General features: G+C 41.8%; 1 protein-coding gene across 10 annotated transcripts in view; it reads right to left on the reverse strand.

Annotated features, from left to right (window-relative positions):
- NHSL1 (NHS like 1) overlaps positions 1 to 13,889 on the reverse strand; it is a 176,407-nt gene that overhangs the window by 41,561 nt on the left and 120,957 nt on the right. For 9 of the 10 annotated variants that reach the window (XM_071433862.1, XM_071433852.1, XM_071433877.1 and 6 more), the window contains exon 2: positions 8,111 to 8,263. In XM_071433862.1, coding sequence (XP_071289963.1) covers positions 8,111 to 8,263 — 153 coding nt within the window. Of the gene's footprint in view, positions 1 to 8,110; positions 8,264 to 10,515; positions 10,959 to 13,889 lie in introns of those variants that run through there. The other variant, XM_071433896.1, reaches the window with a different exon arrangement.

A 13,889-nucleotide genomic window follows, 5' to 3' on the forward strand; every position in this document is an offset into this window, starting at 1 on the left:
AGATCTTTTATCAGTACATACAGAAAAGCCCAAGACAAATCCAGAGACAGTGAACACCGGTACCAACGTATTTCTACCACAAGCACCATTTAAAGTGGCAAGCGGCAAAACAAACAGAAAGATCACCAGCAAAAAGTTGTTTTCTTCAGAGATGTCTCACTTGATGAGTAAGAACTTGAAAGGTCCACGAGACTTTTTAAAAGACTATTTTGCATATTCTCTCTCATGAATAAGTGGCCATGCCCAGCCACACAGGTAGCTTTTAAGGACAGATGCTGTCCAGAGATACCCAGAAACAAAGATGTCTTGGGCTCCAGTGGGATGAAGGTAATGCTAACACAGGCCTGCTGGACTGTGACAGAGAACAATGTTGCATGGTGACTTCAAAGAAGTCTTACTGAAACTGAACAGATGTATTTATGTTAGGTCTATTTCCCCCCCTACACACACAAATGTTGGGAAGCATGTCCTGCCATGTAACTCAAGGCCAGCTGGGCTGGGAATCCCACCCTTCCAAGCAGCTTCAGGGCTCAGCTGTGCAGACACTTAAAGCAGCACAAGGATGGGGCATGAAGTGCAACATTACAGGAAAGCAATCGCACAGATTTATTTTCAAGGGTCTAAATCAGATGCAAGTGTTCAAGAAGGATCCAAATTAAAAGGAACTCTTAAATGTCAAAATACTGTTAACAGGGTCAAGTAAATGCAAACACATTGATCTTTCCCTTCTTTCTTGGAGCTTTTAAAAAACAAATACATTTAATACCAACCTTTAATTCCCCAGGTGATCTGCATGATTTAGCGATAGAGAAAACCTTTCTAATGGCACCAAAATGCAACAGCCAATGCAAATTATATTTGTTAACAAGCTGTCACTAGGGAGTGCTCAAAATAATTATTACTGTTTGTCTCAAGTTAATTTGAATTTCTGCAAGTGCCTTATACGACTGCATTTAGTGGTGACAAGATGTCTTAAGTATAACAGTGTATTTGCTTCCTTTTCTATCTTTGATGCTTGCATTAAAATAACACTCCCTGCTTTTTCTCTAGGGTTTTTATGGATATTTGCTGTTTCTTAGACAACTGAACAAGCTAACGTAAAAATATGAAGGGATTTTTCACTGCTTTTCCTCCTAGGACATTTTAAATGTAAAGCTATCTCAAATGCTGGCAACAAGCACATAACATCCTAAATCTAGGAGAGTAAGGAGGAAGAAAAGCAAAAAGGCAATCAACTGAAAGTTCAATATTCCTTGTGATGGAAGTTGCTTTACGTAGTACTTAAATAACTGCTACAGAGAGTTAACAGTTTCAATTTATTCTTTTTACGAAAGGCATGGATCTGAAATGGGTTCAATAATCCGTCAGGTACAGCTGCCTAAAGAAACACATTCATCTAGTTTAGGAAAAAAACCAGTATTATTTTGAAACAAATGTTATCTTCTTTAAGCCCTTTCACTGGAATTGCTTTCACTGCTCATGTGTATCATGCAATCAATCTACGTATAACCACTCTTTATGGTTTTACACTCAGCACTGCACTATATAAACTAAACCTAAAAATAGGCCACCTAGATGCTTCCAAGTAGCTCCATTTTGCAGCACAAGACCAGCTTTCACACACATGCAGCACAGCCTCTTGGTCAAATTCTGTTTTGCTTCATTTGAGTATTTCCTTTTTGAAATTCCTTATTAGAAAGGGCAGTTGGAGTATGGAACTTGGCCAAAACCATCAACAGATGTACGGTGAATTAATTCAGTAACAGTAAAAAAAGCAGGATACATGAGCAGAAGATCTGATAGTAACTTGACAATTGAAACCAAAATAATGAAAAATAGGTTGATTTCTGTTTTTTGATTTTATAGCTCCACAGCCTTTCAGGAACATATGGTCTACTCCTAGCCTTTAATGGCCTTTTACTTCATTAAGGTTTCCAGTTGGTAGGGAGTTTACATCTTGACATCTCTCTGAACCTGAACCAGAGCTATTATCAATATGAAGTGGTTTCTCCTTATTTTGCAGCTCTTTAATGAAACATAAGATTATTTTAAGTCCATAATCTTCTCAGGAGGATTACCGACTAGTAGGTCTGACCCTAATATTGCTCATCTGAACAGTGATCTGCCAGATGCACTGAGAAAACAAAGGCTAAATACATACCTGTCTGGAGGGTCTTGAAGAAAGACATAATAGAGGCTTTATGACTAACTACTTAAATCCTGTTTTATTTGACAATGCTAACCAGATGTCTTCTGGAAAACAAATCAAGTGTTTCAATCACTGCTGCTTAAATACATTCCTTGAATTTGGCCAACAAAGCTAAACAGAAGCTAGAGTCAGCCAAATCCAGCTCTTCAGAAGATGAGATAATAAATGAATCATCGCAGGCATTGGAACAACGAGCCCTATATTATGTACGTAGCCTGAATCAACACAATTACCCTGGGGGGAGGGCACAAAGTACAGGCAGTTGTGCAGGAACTTTGAGCAGTTACAGACTGAAAAGGGGTATGAAAGTCAGCGTGTGGACTGTTCCCACTACTTACAGCAACACCTTCCTCAGTACACATCCGACACCTTGTTGTCTGCTGGAATGGACAACCAGTCTGGGCAGGGACCAGCAAGTGTGTGACAAGACACTGCCCTCATCTGCACCTTCAACAGTGCAGAGAGTGTCCACAACACTCTTCAGGAGCTGGATATCTCCTAACAGCCTGGTGTCATTTCAGTCTAGCTGTGTCTGACCTTTAATACAGTTATTCCATCCTTGCCCTTTATGCCTGTCATCTCCCACCTCATGAAAAAATGACAACACACAACAGTGGAGATTGCACTTCCCCACTTTTTTTTTTTTAATCAAAAGTGCTCTATATTGCTAACTGAAGGAAGACAAGTGCCCCTTGGAAATTCCACTATAAATGACCAGCTCTCATTCTCATCACTGCAACTGACACATATCCACATTTGAGGGAGGATTTAGAATAGTTCAAAAATAACAGAAACTAAGAGTACATGGTAAGAATTATTTTTTCTCTTCCTTCTCTTCATCATAGCTTGCAAGATTATCCAAGGCCAATGCATTCCAGATTAAACTTTAGGCTTTCCTTTTAGGACATTGGACCTCCACCTGTAACACACTGTTGATATCACAAACCTGCTCAGAAGGCAAACAGGCACACTTAAAATATACCCCAAGCAGTTAAATAAAGCAACACTTAGAACAGTGCTGCGTCTCCTCCCCATCTTCATGCTTCATGCCTTATTGCTGGTCTATTTTAGAGTCCTACACACTTCACAAAATGAGCATTAGTCTCAATTTACTTTTACTGCCAAATATTTATGTCACTGCTATGTACTGCAGCTGTTCTATCTGTGCTCCCAGCTGAAGAACACTGTACTTCAGAGATTTCCTCAGATACTGGTTCTTCAAACAGGACCATGCAAGGAGCCAGATCAGCCAATGCAGGGATGGGAGCTGTTTTACAGTGCTACCCTACCCACTGAACCTCTCAGCCTTATGGACCAAGAACACCACAGAAAAAACACTGCAGTATGTGGCACTGGGCCCTTCAGCACAACAACCTGCCTTAAGAAACAATGCCACTCTGAACAACATCAAACTCACAGCTCTGCTATTGCCCAGACCAGACTCTCAGTGCTAGTCCAGACACTCAGCAGACATTAGCAACATGAGACTAGCCAAGTCTAGTAGTCCCTCAGCCTTGGAGCAGAGCACACAGCAAGGGAACAGGACTGATTTGAGGATCCTGGCCCCATGCAGAGCCTCAGCTCTTCCTTCCCATCTGTCGTCTTCCATCTCCTGTTTTCATGAATTCCTAGGATACAACAGGGACACAAAGCACAGTCACATTAAGACTCCTCAGTGGTTAATACCTTTTTGTTTCTGTCTGAACATCTGTATTTTGGGAGACACCTTTCATGAAGTGCCTGTGAAAACTTTAGGAAGAGGCCATATAGGACAGGGTTTCAGGAAAGGCCAGCCAGAGCAGCTTGGCCCTAAGGGTAAGAAAACATGCATCTTGCATGGCACGTGTCACTCCATTTGCTTCAGCAGGCACTCCAAGGTCCTGGCTCCTTCCCCAAAGAAAATGAGGGCTTGCTTTATCCCATGCAAACAAAACACTAAGAAGAAATACTGTATCTATCACCACAACCCAAGAACTGCATCATTTTCTAAACATTTAAATCAAACTGCAATGGTACCGTGACTGCAAAGTGCAGCTGAAGTTATTCTTCCTCCCTAGCCATCATAGTAAGCCACAGAAACCTTTCATTTAAAATGAAGTAACACAGCCTGGGTTTAATATATCAAGCCACTGGTTTTAGTCAATAACAACTCTAAATTTCAATATAGGTTACATATACATTATATGTCTCAAGATAGATAGACTAGCCTCACAAACTTTCCAGGCACTTCATTTTCTAATTCAGGTTACTGGACAATACTGCATTTTAAAACTTCAGAGGGCAGCAGAGCACCTGCATGCCTAAAATAGCTTTACCTCAGTTATGAACACACTTGAATTAAAGATCTCACCACTTATACTTGAAAGTAGCTTCACAAAGGAAAAGCACAGTATTTCCCCTTAATTTCAAAAGGATAAAAGCCTAGTTCATAGGTTAAAACCGCAAATATCTCCCTATGCAACATCTACTATCACATACAGCATCCATTTCTATAGTGTTGATAAACAGGGGACATACCAATATATAATATACAAAGTAAAATAATCAGCTGCACAAAAATTAATTAAGAAGATCTTTTCCTCCTACAAAAACAACACTGCTTCCTGAAAAAGTATGCAGAGATCAGCACATGGTGTACTTAATTTTCTCAAGACACATTAAATACTATTTATTTTAATATCTCTAACTTTTTATCCTTAAACCAATTTAAGTAGCAATATTAGCTTCTGCTTCTTAAGTGGTACTTAGAAGTTTATGCTAAATAACAACTTCTTATTGATTTCACTAGATTTTTTTTATTAGACCCACACTGTAAAGAATTTGCTGTTAAAATCATACCAGAACAGTTTGCCCTTGCATTGTCTTAAAAGCCAGCCAGGATTCCATCTGGTTACTCTTAGATGGAAATACTTGATAGAAATACTTTGCTTGAATTATTTTGAAAGATTTTATACATTTGATAATTTGACAGGTGATTTAAATGTGCTCTACATGTGAATTACTATTTGTTACCTAAATTTTATACTTCCTTTTCCATTTACAGGGGAGCCACGTGTGTAGAAACAAATAAATAGTCTTCAATGAAGCTTCTATAGCTGCTATCTACCAACAACATCAGCTCTCATAATGTGAACAAGAACAGGACTGGAAAACTTTCAAATCTGTCTTTTGATGGTCTGAACAATAGCTGCTAACTTAGTTCTCATGACTTCGTTATCAGGTTCAAGGGGACCACCAGAGGTTCCTTCTTCCTTCCCAACCTCCTCTTAAAGATAGGATTAAATATACACAAATGACTTTTGAGCAGTGCTTGTCTGACCTATTCTTAAAAATTTTAAATTATTTCATAACCCCCAAAATATATGCAGGGGGGGTGTATTAAATATCTTTGCCCTCATATTCTCCCCTGCGGTACATGCCTACTGCTTCATTTCCGACTTAGCATAAAGCAAAAACTGTATTTCCTTTAGTTCTACTTCTTTCCAGTTTCCCTTTGCTGTCACTGTTTTTTGGATACAAAAGTGATTCATCCCACTTTCTGCACAGAATACAGTGCCTTTTGTGTCATTCTTTCCCCACCACCCATACAGCATGTCAGGTCACATACAGCTGTCCTACTGCTTCAGGTTTACCTCAGCCAAAGAATCTGAAACACCAAAAGGATGGCAAACTGCAAGGTTTATCATAAGGCCAAGACATGCAGAACTGAAGTCCCCATGCTAGCCCAATGGTGCTGCTCATAACACTACTTCAAGTTCTTCTGCCTTACAGTCACATAATTCCTTTCTACCTATTAAAGAAGCTTTAGAAAACTTTGGTTTTTTCTAAAGAAACAGGTGGAAAATCAGTTCAGCAGTTCTCAAAATTATGTCACAATTCTGACAGTGCTTTTACACTGAATGAAACTCTGCTCTGGATACAGAACTTTTAACTCAAATCTCCAAGGCACCAATGCCTTCCTGATTTCACACTGCTGGTTAAAGCAACAGCACAGTAAAACTGATAGAACTTTATTCAGCTCCTCTCTTAATACTACTCTTGCTGTAGCTTCTCAGGACAGTTCCAGGCAACAGCAAGGAGTTATTTTAATACTGCATTAGGGGAAAAAAAAACAAAACATGGCTCAAGGAAAGAGCTTGAGGTTAAACAAATAAGTAAATAAATAAATAACAGAGCTGCATTCACTAAGTCAGCAGTTTGACGTCTGGTGAAGGTATCATCAGTTTCTCCTCTCAGTTACTACCCTGAAAGCATGAAACTGAAACTTACTTCATTAACAAGCAGTCTTACATCAGGTACACAAACCAGGCTATTTAACACAAATGGCTAACTAGTAAATTGTAGTAGTAATCAATAGCTTCTTTTTTATAATGAACTGCATCTCCAGAGAAAAATCCCACCAGACCAAAACAACTCCAGGTGTGTAAGAAGGGGAAGCAGCATAATAATAATAAACTTGGTTTCAGACAAATATATTAGATATAAATGTGTTTAAACAGAACATGAAAGTGCAGTAGTTACATTTCTGATAAAACTCAAGAAAATCAGTGCATTTTAGCCTGTGCAGGTTTTTGGGGTTTTTTTAACAGTCCAAAACAGAGAACAGGAAAAAATATTAGAATGAGTGGTTAAAGTTCACAAAAAAGCTAAAAACCATCACTATTCTTTTTAATCTAAAGCAGGCAAATATTTTTATTTTGTAAAGGACTGAAAAATATTTTCATTTTGCAAAGGACTGGTAAGCGTGCCTGCAAGAGAACAATAAATGTTTCAAGGCTAAGGAACTGCACAAATGTATTAAACCAGTAATAAGTACAGAGGGCACACAGGCTATCTGCTGAGCCATGCAGGAGACAATAAAAGTGGCTGTCAAGACTTCCCTATTAAATGATAACAAAAAGCACCTAGTAAGAGACAGTGAAAATCAATTAACTGGGGAAAAGGCAAGAGAACTCAAATATGGCTGTCAAACACTTCTCTATTCAGACATACAAAATCAAGCTTTCTTCAAGTCTAAAAAGCAGAAATGTCAGGTTAATCAAATAAAAAAATACAATATTCTTTTAAATCAGGTTAACTTTGCAAGGTATCAAGTACCTGCAGTTCCTGTTGAAACAAAAAGGGACTTGAACAAGTTGGCTCTTTGCAGGGTAACCCCCTTTGTTAAACAGCCAGCGTAAAGAAAAATCTAGGTTAACCGTTTCCAGAACATGAACATTATACTGTTATTTTAAACTTTATGTCTGGCCCAGGGACAGACATTCTGCAGGCCTCCTTGCTGGCTGCATGTCTTTGTTCTCATGGCTGCACTGACACAACACAATGCCTCACACAACAGACTGCACAGGTACAGCCCCAGCAAAGTTACTATGGGTAAAAACTGGGCCTTAAAAACATGCTGAACACTTCTGCAAGCAAGCACTTTTATTACTGGAGGAGTCCTTGTGAGTGCCCTGTTCCCCATTTCCCTTTTCTGCCCTCAGCACCTTTTCCAGCTTCTCAGAAACAGCCACAACCCTGGAAATGACCCTGTGCAACAACAAAAGAAATCACCAAATGAAACACCTCTGATATATTTTTTTCTTCACAAATGGACTAATTCAGGACTTAGTGAAATTGAAGGTATCATTTTGGAAGCACTCCAAAGACTAAACAGATAGGCCAAGAGACACTTTTCTGTTTTAGAGTGCTCTGTCAGATAACACATTTACTCATGGTCTTCATAGCAAAGTAATTTTCCCCTGTCCCTTCATTTGAGCAAGAAAACCCCACTAATGTTCTACATGTGATACAGAAAAGCAAATAAACTTCTTGCAAAGCCTGCAATTTGGATATGTTTGCAAAGACTGGCAAAAAGTACTGTTGTTTTAGGACGTGTCTGTGTCAGTAGCAGTGTCTTACCTCTCAGCACTGACTTGAGGTTCAGCTTGGCTTGTCTGTGCAGGTCCTCCACACAAGGTGGTCTTGAGGAGGGTAGGAATACATTTTCCTGCTGGTGCCACGGAGCAGTGTAATGCACAGTCCATCTACTCTCTTCATCTAGGTTGGAAACAGCTGCAGAGAGACACAATAATAAGAAAATGAGATGTTATTGCAGATAGCTCTATCACAAAATCCCACATGTAAGTTTGCCCCATGTCATCTAAAAATGAAAGAACCATTGTTTGTCACCACAGAGCCATCAAAACGCTCCTTAGAACCTCACTTCCATGACAGTTAAAAAATCCTCCCTTAAATTTCTAGTCTAAAATTAGTTCTGTAGGAAACACCTTTTGCTCTTCCCATTTTTATACTTGCTGTTTTTTTCACTCTAAACTTGAAACTCTGTTTTCCCCCCCTCTAGCTCCCACTCTTCAAAAAGGAATCAGTTTTCCACTCCCTGATCATGGCAGGTGCTGTGCACTGCAGAATAGCTTGGCTCAAAGGTGCCCCTGGGAATATGACAGCCTTCATGAAAGATGACAACAGGTTCATTTTTATTGGGAAACAACCTTGTCTGACCTCCTGCTTCCTCACACCAGAAACAAGATTCCAATGAAGCAAATAAATTAGCTATGTTCCTTTGTCATGAGTGGAAAGCAGATATAAACAAAAGCAACTCTGTGGACAAATACTGCTCAGAGCACAACAGCACTGAAGAGGGCTATCTCTGGCTACCTCTTTGCACTCAATACAAACGTCAAAATAAAACACAGACCTTGTTCAAGCTCAGAAAATCTAGCAATGAAACAGCCAAAGCACACACTGCCAAGATTTGTTTATCATTTATGCTCCCCAAGAGACAGCCACTGCGTTTTGTTTCAAGTTTATCATCAATAAAAACTTAAACAGTTGAATAGTCTTATCCCTCTACCCTGCTGTAAACAGAAAAAGGGCAGGTGGGGGTCATATTTTATGATCCCCCAGGCACCCTTTGGCCTTCAGTCAGCATGCTGCACATCCTTGCTTTTTAGCTCTCCAAAGCAGAAAAAGCCACTACAGATGTGCTGCCTTCCAAGCACCTGCCCTGCTGCCACAGCTCCATTGCCCCCAGCCTTGCTGTCAGCTCTGCATCTCCCCTATGCCCCTTTGTTGCGGCACTACCTGGGGCATCACTCTGTGGTTTGTCTGATGCCCTTGCGGTAGCAGAGGTGGCATGTAAAACTGAGAAGCAAAAAGGATGCAACACTCTTCTGTCATCTGAAAAATTACGCTTTCCTTAACACTACTGTCATCTGCTGGGATCATTTCAGATGGAAACAACTGGGATTCATAAGGAAAATAAGCTCTGCCTCTCGCTTCAAAACAGCTACAGCCTCATGCTCAATGCCTGTTCTTTCTTAAAAGGACTTGAGGTGAAGCGGGAGGTTCTTAACTGCTTCCCCTCTTAGTTTCAGACCTCGAAATGTCTGAAAATGGGTATCCTCATGTCTGTGTCTCGGTCCTGCATTCCACCCCCTTCTCCCAAGACATACTGGTTTCAACAAGGCAAATACACATTCAGCCTGTGCCCACTCTCCCCACTCTTGCTCACCAGCGGTCAAACCTAAACTACAAAAAAACGGAGAAGTCATCCCCTACCTGGTTAGAGCATCAATCACCCCCATCTAACAGAAAATGTGACACCTAAAGTCAGTGAAAGACGCCCACGCCATTCCCTGGCTGAACCGGCGGGTGGGGAGTGGGTAAGGCTGGAGGAGGAAGAGGAGGAGGGAAACACCTGCCGCCAAGCCCACTGTCTGGCTGCACCCTGCCGCAGCAAAATTAAGGTTTACTGCTCGTCAGATCGATAATGGTCATCAAAACTAGTCAAGAGAAGTGGTGTGCACATTTGCCAACCTCTCTCTCTAGTGTGATTTGTCTGTCCTTCATGACTTAAAGGAAGATCAACATGATTTTAAAAGCCACCCTGAAACCAGAACATCTTTAAAAACAAAACCTGGCTCAGAACAAACTTTACATAGATACCTCAGTGATACAAGCCGATAGCTGCATTAGCAGAGACAGATGTCTGACAAACCATCAGGACACCAGCACACACCGGCACACCCTGCCTTGTCACCCAGCTGCCCATTTCACACCGAGACTTTGGCTCCTTCAGTATCACCGTGACAAAGTACTTCCAAAGCCGCTGTGTCCCAAAGCAGAGGTCCTAAAGACCCTCACAAGCCTGCCTCCATACACTCCACAACGATAAACGATTAAAAGAGTGAGAAAAGCTTAAAAGGAGGCTGCAGGAAGGAGAAGTGAAGCCGACGGGACCTGCGCTTTCCTTCAGAACTGGGCTGCTTCCTGAAAGCACAGCGAACACATGGAACTATACTTACTCTTTCTCTTGAAAAGTTTCATGAGAGATTTAAGTTTTGTGTTGATGAAAACCACCATTTTCAAGGTGCTGAACTGCGATCCTGAAGTTGAAATCCCATAGAAAGGAGGAGTTGCAGAAAGGTGATTGCCAGACTTGAACCTGCTCAAACTCTGCACACCGAATTTCTCTTCTCCACGTTTCTCCCCCTCTGCCTTTTCTTTTTCTGAAATCACTTTAAATATGTCCAGATCTTTCTGACAGACGAAATAATTTACAATTCTTTGGCCTGAGTTTCTCCTCCTCGAATGTGCGCTGGAAACAGCCACTTCCAACAGGAGAAAAAAGCACCCCAGCTGTTATTCTCCTTTGCGCAGGACGAAGAAGGTTTTCTTGCTGTCCACAGTAGTTACTCCGCTCTTGTTACCCTCCTTTCCTGCGCTCTCCAAGTTTGGCTGCTCCAGGAAGTCCCGAGCCGGCAGGTGCCTGCTCTCCCTCCCATGTCTCCCGCCGGCTGTGCCGGTGGAGCAGCAGGAGCTCCCGGCACCTTCCCTGCCCCCGCCCCCTCCCGCCGCACCTCCCCGGCGGCCCCGGCCTCCTTCCAGTTGCAAATGAGTGTTGCATTTTCGTGCTAATCAGGATGCTCCGCTTTCCCACCGCTCCCATCCTTCCCCCGTCTCCCCCCACCACCCCTTTTTTTATTTTCACCCTCTTGCTCCCACTTTATTAAGGATCCCGAGCTGCGCCTTAGCTGGCTGCAACACGCAGTCTCGGCTCTGCATTGCCTCCCATTCCAGTCTCACTGCTCCCCCCGTAGCCACTGCCATTGCCTGAGACATCAGCACACTAATTTTACATATTGAATTTTATTCAGTTGCACTCCTAATTTGTTCTTATTAGCGTCATCTCAGACCAGATACATGGAAAACAAAATCGAGTTATTTCTGGCTAATAGAGATTCTGTTATTCATCAAACGAAACTTGTGCACGGAGATGAAACAGCCCAGATTTTTGAGATGCGCATTTTATCCTCATGTCTTAAAAAAATGCATCTGTACAGAGGTCCACAGCCATCCTTCCTAGGAATGAACTGCAATTTTGCAGAAGTTAAAGAGAAAATTCTAAGCACCAAATGAATGTGCTCAGCAGGGCATGCCCTTCGCACAATGTTCAGGCTCAAGAAGCAAGCCCTCCCTCACAAAGCAAGCTTAGGAAACCCCCTCGCGTTAACAATGAAAGGGGTTTTTTTCCTCAGGAAAAAGAGAAATGCCAGCAGCGGGGGGCTCAGGCTGACCCCAAAGCTGCAGGAGACTCCAGCCTCTGGAGCACAGCATGTAAAAAGCAGATGCTCCACAGGAACTTCTAAGTTTCACCAAACAGTTGAGACCCAGCGAAAAACAGACTGTAAATGAAATCTGTTCATCGCTGTCTGAACACAGTACTATCAACATTTTATCGGGATTTTCCAAATCCAGAGATTTTGCAATTGCAACATGGGCTTGACATCAGAACTACCATGAGCAGTAGGTCTCTCCAACAGCTGCTGCTCCAAGAGGCATTTTGACTGGCTCAGCTCTGCCAAAGGGACAGAAGACCATGGTGCCATGGCAGCAATGGCAGGGAAGGCATCTCTGCTTTTTACATTGATTTTCATCAAGTACTGTACACAAAATATGACTCTGGTATTGAACTCTGATAACAAGGTAACTATTTAGTGCTGGTTTGGAATTAAATATACAGTAATACCCCTGTCAGACATTTGCCATCCACAAACCATAAAATGCATGCTTGTTGGACACACACTGAAAGTGAGTTTAGAGTGATTCCATTTCTAAGTCCAGCTACATTGCCATCCGAAGGCAAAGCAAGGAGATGGTGACTCCTTTTCCAGCGTGCTGTTGATCTTTTTTAGGAGGAAGGAAGTGCCTCTTCCTACACGTGCCACTTCCTTAGCATGTAGGAAGCGGAGCACACGGAAAGGAGAGTGTTTCAAGCATAACATGATGGAGTCTGGGCTGCTGAAGTGAGACAGTCTCTTCCAAAAGTCTTTATGGAACCTCAGAGGAGCCTTGCAAGCCCTCGAAAGCAAGACTTTGTTATCTTTTCATGGTCAAGCCGCTGTGAATCATCAACATGATCCTGGGTACTTTGGGCGACTTGGAATCCCTTTCATTTCACCCCCGGCTACAATGTGTGCCAAGTGCAGTGCGTTTTTTATTACTGGATCCTCAACCCACCCTGGAGCATTTCTCCTGCCTTAGAACAAGCACTTGATCGCTGTCCTCTACCCCGATTTCAGCACGGAGGCAGACATTCAAACCCAGCAACTAACAATACCTTAATTGATGTCTGCCTTTCATCCCCCTCCCCACCGACCTTGCTTCCACCTACCCTCAGGTCATGCTGTTAAAGAGGTCAGACATCAAAAATGGCTATCATGAAGGACTGCCCCAAAGGAAACACCCTCTGGCTACTCCTATCTGCACCTCTGAGACTCTGCACTAGTCCAACAACAAACAAAACCTCTTCTCCACCTGAGATAAACCCACTGACTTCCATAAAATTCATCACATTGTCTCAACCCAGCGTTTTGTAAAGGCTTTTCATTTCTCAAGAAACTCTCATCTAATAGCAATTCTCTGAGAACTCAAAGCATGAAATGCCTGCGCTCCTCTGCACTTAGCCTCCCTACACTGAAAACAGAAGGAAAAGATGGGGCAGTTTGAGAAAATTTATATCGTAGCCACTACGCAAACAAATAAAGGACTTCAGCCTCAAACACTGCCAATCCAGCAAATTCACAAAAATCCCCACCAAACAACAAGAACAAAAAACCCCACTAAAATTAACCTGACAGAATAAAATTTAAAATCTTGTTAAAGCTAGATAAACCCAGCATGAACAGTAGGTGTGCACACTGCGGTATCAGTTCTTTACATGCAAATGACTCAGAGACAAGTGGCAGACTGGGGAGACCTTGCTCTGTGACACACTTGCTACTCCACCTTGGACAAGTTAATATTAACCCACCGCCTGAGTTACCTTAGAAGCACAGATCACACTTGCTGCCACATAAGGATCACAGAAATACAGAGCAATCAGAAGTATCACAAGGAATACAGAAAACATAGAGATGTTCAGTAAATGTTAATTTTCACTTCACACTGGATGGGACTGGTCACAGTTTGGCTCAGAAGAATCTTCCTAAAAAGTCAGGGACTAGAGCAAAGAAACTGAGAGGCACAAGTTTCAGTGTCAAACAACATCCTCAAAATCACAACTGTGCAATGAACTCATTAGCAAAACGCTTTTTTTAGTCCAACTATAATAGTTTTTAATCCCAGAGTGGTTAAACTGATTCTAATTTTCTAGTAGAGGCCACATACATGCAGAAAA

The sequence above is a fragment of the Agelaius tricolor genome, unplaced genomic scaffold (assembly GCF_023055355.1).
Source record: "Agelaius tricolor isolate 1412-34295 unplaced genomic scaffold, bAgeTri1.0.p SCAF_1, whole genome shotgun sequence".
NCBI lineage: Eukaryota > Metazoa > Chordata > Aves > Passeriformes > Icteridae > Agelaius > Agelaius tricolor.